The 15,949-nt window shown below is 39.1% G+C and overlaps 1 protein-coding gene across 4 annotated transcripts in view; it reads right to left on the minus strand.

The window, feature by feature from the left end:
- LOC115214894 (tetraspanin-18) overlaps positions 1–15,949 on the minus strand; it is a 466,931-nt gene that overhangs the window by 56,158 nt on the left and 394,824 nt on the right. For all 4 annotated transcript variants that reach the window (XM_036505408.1, XM_036505407.1, XM_036505409.1 and 1 more), the window contains exon 2: positions 9,989–10,126. In XM_036505408.1, the coding sequence (XP_036361301.1) occupies positions 9,989–10,126 (138 nt within the window). The remainder of the gene's footprint in view (positions 1–9,988; positions 10,127–15,949) is intronic.

The following is a 15,949-nucleotide window of genomic DNA, read 5'->3' on the forward strand; positions in this document are numbered from 1 at the left end:
CAACGTGGCTATCCAAGGGGTTGATAAACACCTAAAACAATTTTGAATGTTAAGGGTGCTGCATTATTAGCAAACTGAATCTGGAAGAGCACAGACATTTAAGAGTAAAACTCACTAATTTCCAGACATAGTATTCACCAAATGACTGAACTTTTACTGTTCTTTATTTCATTTTCATTAAGTGCAGGCATAGTTGTGTGGTGAGAAATTTGTTTCCCAGCCACATGGTTCCAGTTTCACTCCTGCTGCGTGGAAGCTAGGGCTAATGTCTTCTACTATAGCCACAGACTGACCATACCCTAGTAAGTGAATTTCATAGATAGAAACTTGAAGCCCATCACACACACAAACGGGATTTGAAAATTTTTTGGTATTATTTATTCACCATATGAATAAGTAATGCTAAAAATTTTTCCAATTTCCTGTTTTGATATATAACAACTCTGCAAAAATATTTTCCAGTATTTTCAACTCTTACGCATACATGAAACAAATATAACATCTACAAGCAGGTTTGGAATTCTGCAAGAGGCAGATGTGCTTCAAGGACACAGATTGGATTTTAACCCTATCTACATGATACACACACACACACAAGTATGTATCTATGTGTGTGTTTACTCCCCACCACGATTTGACAACTAGTGTTAGCTTGTATATGTTCCTCTAACTTAGCAAAAGAGATTGATAGAATAAACACCAGGTTTTAATAAAATAAGCCCTGGGGTTGCTTTGTTTAATTAAAACCCTTCAAGGTGGTGCTCCAGCATTGCTGCAGTCCAATGGCTGACACAAGATAAAAAGAGGTAATATTTATCCCCACTTAACCCTTTCATTACTGTATTTATTTTGAGATGCTCTGAGTTTCTTTTAATTACTTTGAATATAACAAAGAATTTAGTAAAATAACTTAGTTATCATTCAGCTAGTATTAGGAACATAAATTGTGACTAAGGTTTGGTGGAAGATTTTAATTCAAAACTTAGGAAAACAAGACATTTGTACTACAAAGCCAGTGCCGGTTTCAGCCGGGTTGGGAACAAAAGGGTTAAACGTGAATGTTCTGTTAGAACAAACTAAACTGTGAAACTCTCGTATTGGTTCTTGGTGAAGAATGTCCTGAACCAAAAGCCAATAGGAGAGTTTCTCTCATGGAATCTACTGCAGTATAGTTTGTTCTAACAGAACATTCGCATTTAAGTTGGGATAAATATTACCTGTCGGTACTAATACTGGCTTTGTCGCTAATAAATAAAAGGAATTTCACAGTGGTTAGTACTGAACACTGGTGGGGACTACGGGGCTATCCGAGGGGTTGATTTGTATCATATTTTTTTTCTTTATCAATTTTGTTTAGTATTTTCATTAAATTTCTTTAAATATTTCTGATTATAAAAAATGCAATAATGACTGATAAGGACAAAGGAATTACTGTTTTAAAACCAAGAAATTTAGAATTAAGTATTCTTTTTTAAATTTTTATTTTAGATTTACGCAACGAGGGTTGATAAGTCATCAACGATTCCACGAAGGAGGTCGATGATGTAAGAGTTTGCTGACTCCTGTTGATAAGCAAACAAGGAAATTGATATCACCGTTACCACTACTATCAACATTTTAATGTCCTTTCTTCTATGCCAGCATCAGTTGGACTGATGTATTAATACACAACATCCTTACTGTACTTCTGCTGAACTGTACTGTCTTTGCTTCATTAAATTTCGAAAATAACAAAAGATTTATCAAAATAACTTTTGTCATTATCAAACTGGTGTTTGAAACGTAATTACATTAATCACTTGCCACATCACGGTTCACTTATCGCACCCTCAGTACATAGCAGACTTTGCTGGTTATTATCATCATCATCATCATCATTTAACGTCCACTTTTCCATGCTAGCATGGGTTGGACGATTTGACTGAGGACCGGTGAACTAGATGGCTGCGCTAGGCTCCAATCTGATCTGGCAGAGTTTCTACAGTTGGATGCCCTTCCTAACGCCTGTTATATATGTAAATTACATAAATATATGTAAATTTATATTGTGGATTCCTCAGTATATCATGGGTTTCTGTGGCCAATAGATATTTATATTTTTTAGATTTCAAATATTTCTGTGGTAAAATAAGCATTTTCACACCTAAAAATTAATAAATAGAAATAGAGTAGAGTACTGCACTATATAACACATTAATCAAAATAAATTAAGAGAATATGTATCATAAATGAGTAGACAACGAATTGCACATACTGTATGGAAAACAAAACTCGGGAGGCAGCGAGTGTGTGATGTTGTTTTGCATTCATAATAAGATATATACAAATTATAACAATAAAAACAATATACAGTACAGCACTATTTCTACTTAGTGGATTTTCACCTATTGCAGGGGGTTAGGGTTACACCTGCGATAGACAAGGGATTACTGTATTCAGTAATCCCTCGACTACAGCGGGTATTACAATCCAAAACCTCCCATAGAAATAATTAAAATCTCAAAAAATATAAAAACCTATTGGCTGCAGAAACCCGCAATATACTGAGGAGTCCGTGATATGAATTTACATATATTAGCCAGAAAAATCCACGATGTACTAAGTGTGCAATAGGTGAACTGCAATGTACTGAGTGTGTGATAGGTGAACTGTGATATGGCGAGGGATTATCTTTATATATAAAAGTCAAGTTGTGTGTCTGTCTCCTACGATTTAGATTCCTAACTACTCCCACATTTTGCGGTGCAGTTTAACGACTATCTTATAGTCGTGATTCATATCGAGCCCTTCTGGGTATTAGCGCGTGTCTACGATGAGTCTACGATTAAAAAAAAAATTTACTATCATTTTTTTCCATTTTAATGCATTTTTTCGCTATTATATAAGGGAAGTAACTCTAAAAATGTCTACGATGAGTCAACGATTTAAAAAAAAAATTTACCATCATTTTTTTTCCATTTTAATGCATTTTTTTGTTATAACTCTCTAAAAATGCTTATATAGTTATTTCCCTTACAAACCCGAGCTACGCCGGGCAATACTGCTAGTTGTACATAAACTTTAACCAGTCACATCTGGCCAAAATATTCTATTTTCGTTTCATGTTCAAACTAGTCAAATACAGTCTCTTACATTCACCCTATAATGTCATGCTAAAAGTAAACAATCCCATAACCAAAATTTCAAGCCTGCAAGATAATGCATGGTTAATTCCAAACAATGTGGATAAAGAGCAATACATTTGACAAACTAATGTGACTGCTAAAAGGGTTAAGGTGTTAATTTAGATCATTTTAATCCTTTAGTGTTTAGATTACTCTGTCAAATGTAATGCTTATTTATTCCTACTGCTTTCAAATTAATCATGTCTTATCTCAGCATTGAGATTTCAATGATGTGATTACTTATTTTTAAAGTAACATTGTAGGGTAGGTGTGAGAAGCAAGATCTGGTTGGTTTGAACAGAAAACAAGTAGACCATTCAGGACGGATACGGCTGGTTGAAATGTCAAAGGGTTAAAACAGGAAGTTTGTATAATAGAACCAAGGGCAGCTTTGGGTATGTTGGTATCAAAAGGGCTAATGTAATTCACTACTTTCTCTTCTGTTAACTCCAATGTTTCCAATCAAACTCCCTGTCCATTTACATGCAATCACCACCATCACCACAATATTTTTACCCTCAGTCTAAAATATACTTGATTTCCCAAAATATCTTTCGTCTTTAATCTACACACATTAAAGAGATGTTCTTGCAACACAACATCTGTCTCTACACATGAACATGGAATTATATAACTTCTCAAAGTCATTATGAATGCCAAACTGCTCCAAGACAAGTTCGACAGGATCTGATGAGCCCAAGGATTGCATCATACTCCAATGTCCGCTTTGGTATGCTTTCTATGGCTGGATGCCCTTCCTAATGCCAACCACTTTACAATGTGTACTGGGTACAGTTTCATGCCAGCAGCATTACTGAGATACTATGCAGGGTTTGCAAGACCATGACCTCCAAATGGGGAGTGGAGCTTCATGCTAGACGAAGCATAAAGGGGGTAATGTTAACATATGAGTAAAGACGGTCATCCGGAATGCTCACAGCAACCATATTCCTACCGCTCTATGTCACGCTGGTGAGACCCATATTGGAGTACGGGATTCAAGCCTCTTCTCCTTGTCTCCTCAAAGACATACAGCATCCTTGAAAGAGTCCAGAAGCTGGCTACCCGCATGGTTCTTGGTCTCAAGAATTTGTCTTATGAAGAAAGGCTGTAGACGCTCGACCTTTATTCTCTAGAAAAACGACGGCGCCATGGTGATCTCATTCTTGCTCACAACATCACAAGCGGAAAGTGTAACTTCTCGAAGGAGCTGTTCTTTACTCCTGCTCCAGAGCGTCGGTTGTGGGGTCATTCCGAAAAGCTCTGTCTGCGACGATTTCATCTCAATCGAAGAAGAGGGGCTTTCTCCGTCCGGGTTGCGGATCCATGGAATAAGCTGCCGGACGAGATGGTAAAGATGCCGACGACCGCTCAGTTCAAAGTCTCCCTTGACCTCAAGTGGCCTGAACTCTTTACATGAACACTACCCTGTACATAACTCCATGTCCCCCTACATGGCCTTGCTTTTTTGCTTTTTGAGCCAAAAAATTAACTAACACCTGTTAACAAAGGCATTCAAACCATGACAATTCCACTTGTTTTGCATATGAACATCTACACTATTTGATGTATCTCCTTCTCCAAGATGGTAAAATCTGACCCGAGAGAAATTTGGCTGCTGTTTCTAAATCAAACAACCAGGAAGAGACATACCTACAATGACTTAGCTTGTTTGAAGATGAAGGTTTTAGCAGTAACCACTAAAGATAAAAGCAAGAGAGAGCTTTTTGCCCTACAGTTTGATCTGCTAGGAATAGCAGTTAAATCTCTTAACTCTTTAGCATTCAGATTTCTTTGTCAAATCGTTGCTGTTATATTAAACTGGCGTATGCCCAAGTTTGGCCAAATGCATTTTTTTCAATATTATTTTTGCATCAATAGCCGGTTCTTTTGCTCACACTATTTCATCTCCACCTGCTTCAGATGCCAAGATATCAAAAATTGTCAAAATGTAGTACAACAGTTTTACTATGGAATGGTGAAACTATTTTTTCGTTTTCTGAAAAAGCAACATTTTGGACTTACAACACTCTTGCATAATAGCAATGAAATGTAATGTTTACTCTTTTACTTGTTTCAGTCATTTGACTGCGGCCATGCTGGAGCACCGCCTTTAGTTGAGCAAATCGACCCCGGGACTTATTCTTTGTAAGTCCAGTACTTATTCTATCGGTCTCTTTTGCCGAACCGCTAAGTGACGGGGACGTAAACACACCAGCATCGGTTGTCAAGCAATGCTCGGGGGACAAACACATACACACAAACATATATATATATATATACGTATATACGACAGGCTTCTTTCAGTTTCCGTCTACCAAATCCACTCACAAGGCATTGGTCGGCCCGGGGCTATAGCAGAAGACACTTGCCCAAGATGCCACGCAGTGGGGCTGAACCCGGAACCATGTGGTTGGTAAGCGAGCTACTTACCACATAGCCATTTATTTACATTGTTTTTGATTTGTCATGCATTATCCTGTACTTAAAGATTTCAATGGTGTCTTTGTATATTGTTCAAATGACATTGTAGGGTAGGTTTGAGATGCTAAAGGGCTAAACTTCACCCCACTGTCTTAAAATGGATCAATATACTTGGTAAGAGACTCCTGCTAAGAAGACTGGATGGTTCAGAGTTGGAATGCTCTTTGGTAAAATAAAATTCCTAGAGGTGAATATTGGTAGAGGAGAGGGAGTGTGACCAGTGGTTTGTTAGGTAGAAAACAAGAATGAAATATGCCAGATGTCATATGGTTGAGAGATAATTTGGCATTCTGGACCATGTCAGAATGTTACAGTGTTTTTCACCAAGATGGAATGTAAATTCAAAATACTGTATACACATGCATATGTGTGAGCAGGTGTGTGTGTATTTACATCTGTTTTTCCATGCTAGCAAGGGTTAGATGAATATAGTATTGAATCATTGTTTTAAAAAGCACCCACTACACTCGCGGAGTGGTTGGCGTTAGGAAGGGCATCCAGCTGTAGAAACTCTGCCAGATCAGACTGGAGCCTGGTGCAGCCCCTGGCTTCCCAGACCCGGGTTGAACCGTCCAACCCGCGCTAGCACGGAAAACGGACGTTAAACGATGATGATGATGCCATTCCTGTTGCCAACCCTAACCTGTTTTCCAATCCAGATAATATTTCTCCATGGCCAGACATGTTTCTGCAGAAGATTGGAAATGAATGAAACAGTTTATAGGACAGTAACATACATTTACAATTATCATGCGATGTCAAGACAAGGACACACATGTGCGTACATGCACACGCGCTACAAGCTTGTAAAAGAAATATAAGTACTTTATGTACTAATATAGGCGCAGGAGTGGCCGTGTGGTAAGTAGCTTGTTTACCAACCACATGGCTCCGGGTTCAGTCCCACTGCATGGCACCTTGGGCAAGTGTCTTCTACTATAGCCTCGGGCTGACCAAAGCCTTGTGAGTGGATTTGGTAGATGGAAACTGAAAGAAGCCCGTCGTATATATGTATATATATATATATATATATATATATGTATGTGTGTGTGTCTGTGTGTCTGTGTTTGTCCCCCTAGCATTGCTTGACAATCGATGCTGGTGTGTTTACGCCCCCGTCACTTAGTGGTTCGGCAAAAGAGACCGATAGAATAAGTACTGGGCTTACAAAAGAATAAGTCCCGGGGTCGAGTTGCTCGATTAAAGGCGGTGCTCCAGCATGGCCGCAGTCAAATGACTGAAACAAGTAAGAGTTATGTATGCATGCATAAATGTGTGTAGTGAGAGAGAGAAGATGCACGTCATTATTTTGCATCTATTTTTCCATGATGATACAAGTTGCACTCTCTGTTGTAGCCCTTATCTATTTGAAGAAGAACAACGAAGAAAAAACCCACCACTATCTGTTGATGTTGGTATTGAGTGTATGTGTGCATATGCACACACATACATAAACATGCATATATTCGCATGTATGAAGACGAGTGTAGGCACATTTGTGTGTGAATGTCATTGCGCCATATGTTATACATACAGTTATCAGTTGAAGTAAACAAGATACGCAGTGACTTCCACCCCGTCATGCCACACTACTCCCCTCTCACAGAAAGACAGAAAAAAACCAATGTGAAGGGGGAGGATGACTGTCATCCCTGCACCCCGCCCAACAAAACAGGTGGTAGGAGATGGAAGGGGTAGAGTGGAGGCAATGTAGGGCAAGAATGGGAATGTAGACAATTATAGCAGCAAGTAAATATTATGTAAACCCCAACACTCCTCTAAGCATGAACAGCATGCAAGCAGAAAGCTCAAAATTGCTACAAACGCTACGCTGTGCCATCCCCTAGCATCCCTTGTTGTGAACATACATTATCAAAATAGCAAGGACTTCATCACATAACCCTGGTCCCACCCTCTCTCTTCAGAGCCAGACTATAGTCCAGATCCCAGCAACTACTATTAAGCATCTAAGAAATTCTGGTGAGACCCATCCACAATGGTCTGGAGGTTCTGATTAACCCTTTAGGATTCGCATTAATTTACCAAACCGAGACCTATGGAAGTATGCCGTGCGTGAGAAGATCCAGCAGGACAAGTGAGACCATAAACCCGTGGCCTCTACCTGGGATGTAGCCAGTCCACTTATGCATGCCTTTCCTTCTTGGGACACAAAACTCTACTTGTGAAGACCTGTTGAGGCAAGTGAGAATCAAAATCAAAATCAAAATCGATCAACATCAATGGAAATTGTAGCTGTGATACCAGTGCCGGTGTCACGTAAGCGAACCATCCAAACGTGGCCATTGCCAGTGCCGCCCCAACGGGCCTCCGTGCCGGTGGTACGTAAAATGCACCAGCCGTCATGGCTGTTGCTAGCCTCGCCTGGCTCCCGTGCCGGTGGCATGTAAAAAGCACCATCCGATCGTGGCTGTTTGCCAGCCTCCTCTGGCACCTGTACCGGTGGCACGTAAAAAGCACCCACTACATTCATGGAGTGGTTGGCGTTAGGAAGGGCATCCTTCTGGCTTCCCAGACCCCAGTTGAACTGTCCAACCCATGCTAGCATGGAAAGCGGACGCCAAATGATGATGATGATGATGATGATTAATGATGAATGCTTCTATATCCATACCATTTTTCAAAAATTAATCATGTAGTATCTTGTATCTTCAAAATTTTGAAGATGTAATTGTTTGTATTTAGAACAACATTGTAGGGTAAATGTGAGAGGCTGGATCTGGCCAGTTTCAACATCAAACTGGTAGAATATCTGGGCCGGATATACCTGGTTTAAATCTGATTAAACTCTTTAGCATTCCAAATACTATGTCAAATGTAATGGTTATATTACTTCATATTATTTTGAATTTTTTTTTTCAGTATGTAAAATATTATTTTAGCCACAGCATCTTTTATATTTTTTAACTTCATTGTTTATCTTTTGTTTCAGTCATTAGACTGTGGTCATGCTGGGGCACTGCTTTGAAGAATTTCAGTCACATTAGTCAACTCCACTACATTTTTTTTAAGCCTGCTGAATTGCTAAGTTACGGGGAAGCAAACACACCAACACAGGTTGTCAAGTGGTGGTGGGGGACAAACACCAAAACACACACACACCGCCATATATATATCATCATCGTTTAACATCCGTTTTCTGCGCTAGCACGGGTTGGACGGTTCGACCGGGGTCTGGGAAGCTAGGGGCTGCACCAGGCTCCAGCCTGATCCGGCAGAGTTTCTACAGCTCGATGCCCTTCCTAACGCCAACCACTCTGCGAGTGTAGTTAATATATGTGTGTATGTATGTATATATATACCTATTTCTTTATTACCCACAAGGGGCTAAACATAGAGGGGGCAAACAAGGACAGACATAGGTATTAAGTCGATTACATCGTCTCCAGTGCGTAACTGGTACTTAATTTATCGACCCCGAAAGGATGAAAGGCAAAGTCGACCTCGGTGGAATTTGAACTCACAACGTTGTGACAGACCGCTAAGCATTTCACCCGGCGCGCTAACGTTTCTGCCAGCTCGCCGCCTTATATATATATATATATATACACATACACACACACTTTATTTTATCAACATCCTGAAGGATGAAAGGCAAAGCTGACCAATATGGAATTTGAATTCAGGTATCGCTGTGTGGTGAAGAGGCTTCCTTCACAAACCACATGGTTATGGCACCTTGGGCATGTGCCTTCTACTATTATCTTGGGCCGACCAAAATCTTGTCAGCGGATTGTTAAATGGAAACTGAAATAAGCTCATCATTATATATGTGCGTGTGCCTGTTTTTCCTCCCACCACCACCACTTGATTGTTGGTTTGTTTACATCCCTGTAAATCATTGGTTTGGCAATAACAGACCAATCTGAAAAAAAAAAAGGTACTAAGGTTGTTTCATTCAACTAAAACTTCTTCAAAGTGGTGCCCCAGCATGGCGCAGTTTAATGACTGAAACAGATAAAAGACAAAATATAATTTAACCCTTTCATTACTGCATTTATTTTGAGATGCTCTATGTTTCTTTCAATTATTTTAAATATAACAAAGAATTTAGTAAAATAACTTAGTTATTATTAAGCTAGTGTTAGGAATGTAAACTGTGACTAAAGCTTGGTGGAATATTTTAATTCAAAACTTATGAAAACAAGACATTTTACCACATAGCCAGAGCCGGTTTAGTAACAAAAGGGTTAAAGAACTGGAAGAAATAACACTGAACATTTATCCGATGTAGTCGTGATTCAGCCAGTTTGTTGCTTTCGTAGTGAGTAAAGTTAAAAAAAAAAAAAATAAAAAATAAAAAAAATAAAATAAAAACCAACCAGAATAAAAACATTGTAACAATGAAGAACATTGCGTAAACAGATGGTACAACGATCTTGATCATCAGACTGTCGGATTCGAGTTTTGCTATCATCCATATGATTCTCTTCAACAGTTGATGCTTGCTTCTTGAGAGACTGAAAAGACACAGAAAAGAAAGAATATATTAGTGAGGGTGAAGTACACAAGAGCATTTTTAAAGAAATATATGTGTTTGTCATACTGTTTGGTGGTTGCTTAGTTCCTAAACAAGCAAACCTAAAATCAAAGTTGTTCCAAATCTGACCATCCCAAGAAAGAATACATTAATGGGTGAAATACACAAGGGCATTATACAGAAGAGAGAGAGAGAGAGGAGAGAGAGAGAGAGAGAGTGTGTGTGTGTGGGGGGGGGGGTTGTTTGGTTCCAGATAGTTCCTAAACAAGCAAACCTAAAATCAAAGTTGTTCCAAATCTGACCATCCCATTTTTTTTCTAGACATTGTACGACTACATTATGAGATGTTTACTTCAACTCTTTTGGAGGAGATTTGGCTGCTACCTTTAGCAAATAGGAGGACCATACAAGGCTTGTATGATGGTTAACTAGGGTTTGAATATGGTGTTTTTGTATACATGCAGTTAGTGGGTGCATATGTGGCTCTCTGTAGTTGATTGTATGTATGGGGTGAATGTGTGGCTTTGTGGATACATATGTTTACACAGAGTTGGCATGTATTAAATATGGCTGTATAAATGTTTGTAGAAATGTGTGTGTTTGTGTGTACATGCATGTTAATAGGAACGTGTACAAATATGTTTCGTTATGTTTATTTTAACTATAGGCGCTTCTTGTTTGAACAAACTGGTTAGCCTGCACAGATAGAACGACAAAGTCAATGAAAGATAGAATTTCCTCAAGGATTGGAAGAAATCTATCCAGATTTACTTTCACACACATACACATATACACACAGAAGATCTACATAAAGGAATAAAAACTACAAAAAAGTAAAAAGAAATATAAAACATTCATCATTATAGCAGATTTGAACATAAAATCTTTGGGTTTGGTGCAGATTAACAGCTGAATGCCAAGGGAAAGAGAGTTTACAGAAGTGGAAATAAAAGAAAGATGGAAGACAAGGGTTAATTTTGAATAAAACCATGGGACCCATTAGACTAGAGTGGTTTTTACAGGTGGAGAATAACAAACAAGAGCATCAACAATGATGACAAATCACTGATATTTAGTAGGGAAAAATAAAAATTCTAAGAGAAGAAATGGAAGACTGATAGAGGATTTTTTAAAACCAAATACCATCTTTGAACTATGTTTTGGAACCATCTTTAGAACTGACTGCACAAATGTTATAGAACAAATTGTTATTGATGTTATATGGTTCCATAGCAGCACCAATCCAACAGAACTATCATAAAGTGTTGTGGTGGTCACCATCCCAGACCTGTCCCTCAGAAGTATTGGGGCAGGTATGACTGTGTAATCAAGAAGCTTGCCTTGCAACCACCTGATTTGGAGTTCAATGCTACTGCATGGCCTCTTGGACAAGTATTTCAAATTTTTTTCTCTAAAAACCTTCCTGATTACTTCCGTAAACAACCTTGCCTAGGCTTGTGCCTCAGAAGTGGACTTTCTCAGTGCAACCCCATGGTCATTCATGATTGAAAGTGTCTTTACTCTTTACCCTTTAATATATATATATATATATATATATATATATATATGTTTGTGTGTGTCACTGTGCTTGACAACTGGTGATGGTTTGTTCATGTCTCAAGTCCTTAGTGGTTCGGCAAAAGAAACCAATAGAATAAGTACAAGGCTTTAAAAAAATAAAAAGTACTAGGGCCCTTTGGTTCAACTAAACCTTTCAAGATGGTGCCCCAGCAGGGCCAAAGACCAGTTTGTGATTTGAGGAAAATCTGGCTGCTGCTGCTTCTAGTATGTTGAATTATTAAGCTGAGTCAGAGAAGTGAAATTGCTATTGTTGTTTAGACCAAGGTCAGCCCTAAACTGGCAGACCTATCCTCAGTAGTGTTCTAGATACCTTATTTCTTCTATTCAGACCAAGTGTACCTAGGACTACATAATCCGACAGAAACACTGACCAAATGCTTCATGCTACAGGTCAAATCTATTTGACCAGATTCTGGCCCATGGTAGCACAAGACACAGTCTATTATAAGGCAGGCCACACCACTAAAAATAAGTCATGGCAATTTTCCAATGCCGTGGCATACATAATGTCCTGCAGGTTGCAATTTGCCCAAGGGGGAGCCTCTACAAGGCCACCTGTAGAGATTACTGACCAAATCTTCCTCAAAATCACATCAATCTTTTACATCCATTTTTTTTTACATTCTGCTGAGGTTGACTTTGCCTTTCATCCTCTAGGAAATGATAAATTAAGTAGAAGTTGAGCACAGGGGTTGATGTAATTGATCTACCCACTCATCTGAAATTGCTGGCCTTGTACCAAAATTTGAAATCAATATATTTTACATCCATCTTCCATTCTAGTTTGGGTTGGAAAGGATCATTCAAATCCAAATCAGTTCTTATTCAAAATATTACCCGTTTGGAGAGAGGTTGGAGGAGCAAGCAGTGTACGTTGTATGGAGGGGGGGAGACTTACCCTGGCTAAAGTGTGTGTTTATATGTAGGAATGGTCAGTGGGAAGGCAGGGGGCAGCAACAGCAGCAGCCATAAAATATTCATAAGAAATAATAATGATAAAAATATCTGATGCAATTAATAGGAGAAATAGTTTTTTTTTTTTTTTTTTGCTTTTATTGAAAACTGATTCACCCAACATGACTGACATGTTCAAGTGGAGACACTCTTGCTCTAGACAAGTAGTTCTTTGCTCTAATTGTTCCTGATCTGTACCACTACACCACCACCACAACACAAGATCAACTGACTGAGCCTGACCAACCGGCTGAACAACAACAACCACCATCACAACTACTACTACTACTATCACCACCACCACCACTACTACCACTATTACTACAAATTATCAAATAACACTCTACAGTTTCCTGAGCACAACTAACCTACATTTTCGCAACCACTGCAATACCACCGTAGGGAATATCACAACCCTTACCACCACCACCACCACCACCACCATCTAGACTATCACAGCTGCTTACTCCACCACTACCACCATCACTGCTTCTACTTAAACTGTTGCAACTATTATAATACTGCTACCACCACCACCACCACGATGCTGTCTAAATTATCCCCTCTCTATCTAATCAATAGGTTTCAACTTAAAGAGATTATCTTACTTGACCCCTCTCTCAGATGACCCAACAATGCCAGTCACCACCATCAACACTAAAAACAAGGCACTGCTATCAATGTGTGTGTGTGTGTGTGTGTGTGTGTGTGTGTGTGTGTGCAAATCACTAATAAACAAACACCAGGCAAACTATTTGGAAAGGAAATTGTGTATATGCGTGCATGTGTATTTCTAAGATTTTGTCAAAAGAATCCACCCACAGGAATAGCACAGAGTAAAGGGTGTGACTGAAAGCTAAAACAGAAACTCACACACAGACACGAACAAACACACTGTTATACATACACACACAAATAACACATTTTTGTGACAATATATTTTATATTATCGTAAGCGGAAAGTGTAACATCTCGAAAGAGCTGTTCTTCACTCCTGCTCCAGAGTGTCGGCTGCGGGGTCACTCCGAAAAGTTCTATCTGCGATGATTTCATCTCAATCGAAGGAGAGGGGCTTTCTCTGTCCAGGTTGCGGATCCATGGAATAAGCTGCCAACGACCGCTCAGTTCAAAGCCTCCCTTGACCACAAGTGGCCTGAACTCTTTACATGAACACAACCCTGTACATAACTCCATGTCCCCCTACATGGCCTTGCTTTTTGCTTTTTGAGCCAAAAATTAACTAACTAACATTATGTGGAGTGGGAATTTATGCTGTGACAATGTGATATTTCCAAGTGCATACGTGCTTGTTTGAAGTGTGTGTGTGTGTGTGTGTGTGTGTGTGTGTGCATGCATGCGTGCTCCTCTTTGTATGTCAATCATCATTCTTTTAATGTCTACTTTTCCATGCTTGCATGGATCAGACCGAACTTATTGTGGTAGGTTTTTTGCAATCAGATAGATGTCCTTTTTGTCATGTATTGAACTCCTAACGAACATATAACAAACACTAGCTCAGTCGGTAGAGCATCAGACTTTTATGGGTCAACCTTAGAAGTAATCTGAGGGTCGCGGGTTCAAGTCCCTCTGCAGGGCGTAAGGTAATTTTTTAAGTAAAGAAATATATATTTGTTTAAGTAATTAGAAACCACCAATCACATGGCATGTATGAGTCTTATGTGGACTCGTCCATTTTTTCTTATATATATTGCAATTAAAATAAAGAGGGTCACGGCTGATGTTGTTACTCTTTCTCATAGGTTCTGTTTGCTTTGCTTCTGCTACGGCAAGACTGAAAATCGCAGTTTACAGCTATTTGATCTTTGTTCCTATACCTGTGCTTATGAAATGAGCAAATCACAAAACTTGACACCTGCAGTTGCCAACACTTACTCACTTTCAAGCAAGGTAATATCTCCCTAGGGTCAGACATGCTGTTGCAGAATATTGGTTTCAAATTTTGGCACAAGGCCAGCAATTTCAGGGAAAGGGAGAAAGCCAATTACATTGACCCAAGTGCTTAACTGGTATTTATTTCATTGAACCCCAAAAGGATAAGAAGCAAAGTCAACCTTGACTGTCACTGAATTCAGAATGTAAAGATGAACAAAATGCTGCTAAACATGCTAACGTTTCTGCCAGTTTGTCGCCTTCATAATAATAATAATGATGATAACAATCTTTTCTGCTACAGGCACATGACCTGAATATTAGGGGAGGGGGATAATCGATTACATTGACCCCAGTCTTCAACTGGTACTTATTTTATCGACCCCGAATGGATGAATGGCAAAGTTGACTTCAGCAGAATTTGAACTCAGAATGTGAAGATGGACAAGATGTCGCTAAGCATTTGAATGCAATGGGCTAGAATAAATACTGCGAGGCATTTGGCCATAATAGTGTTGTAATATATGTGGTGAACGTACAACAAAACCAACTAAAATGTTTATAAAGTTGTCTAAGAAAGATAGGAGCAGTTGGAAGTATAAGACAGAGTAATAAATATATATATATATATATACATACATACATATGTATGGCATTTTTCTTTTCCTGTTTTGGAAATTGTGAGCCAACATCAGTTGGTTCACAGTTTCTGGGATGTCATCATCAACATCATTATTTTAATGTCCATCAGTCTTGCTATTTTTAGTATTTCCTTGATGATGGAACAAGGCTTTATGATAACCAAGAGTTCAAGCGTTAACACCAGCTAATACTGAAAGGCCTTTTAAGGAGAGGTGCTTGTCAACATCATTTCATGCTTTTAATTGGACATGAGATAAAACTCCACTTGAAGAGGCTGTAAAATTCCTCAGATGACGTGGAGTTTACACATCTTAACAGCGGAAGTAATGGAGAATAGTATGCGGATACTATTCTGAGATACCTAAGTTAACAATATCACTGAGTAACTATTAATATAGAACAAAGAGCTATCTCCTTCTTTGGCTGCGAGTCATGGGTCGACATTGACTGTTTTTGTTTAGTAACCATCGCTGGTAGGATTACATGCTAGAAGGCCAGCTCTTGATCAGCAGCAGCAATGACCTCTGCTGCAGGTGAAACCACTTGGCACAATGGAGAAGTGATGCCTCTCGTGCTCTTTTGGTAATGCACCCACATCAATGGCAGACAGTAAAAGGGAGACTAAATTGCCTCTTCTATCCATAGACGAGGGTGGCACCTTGGACAGAGAGCTATACTACACAGTGGAATCTAGTTACAGCTACCTGAAAGTGTGCTGTTGAGAGCTATGATCATA

The sequence above is a fragment of the Octopus sinensis genome, linkage group LG8, assembly GCF_006345805.1.
Source record: "Octopus sinensis linkage group LG8, ASM634580v1, whole genome shotgun sequence".
NCBI classification, from domain to species: domain Eukaryota; kingdom Metazoa; phylum Mollusca; class Cephalopoda; order Octopoda; family Octopodidae; genus Octopus; species Octopus sinensis.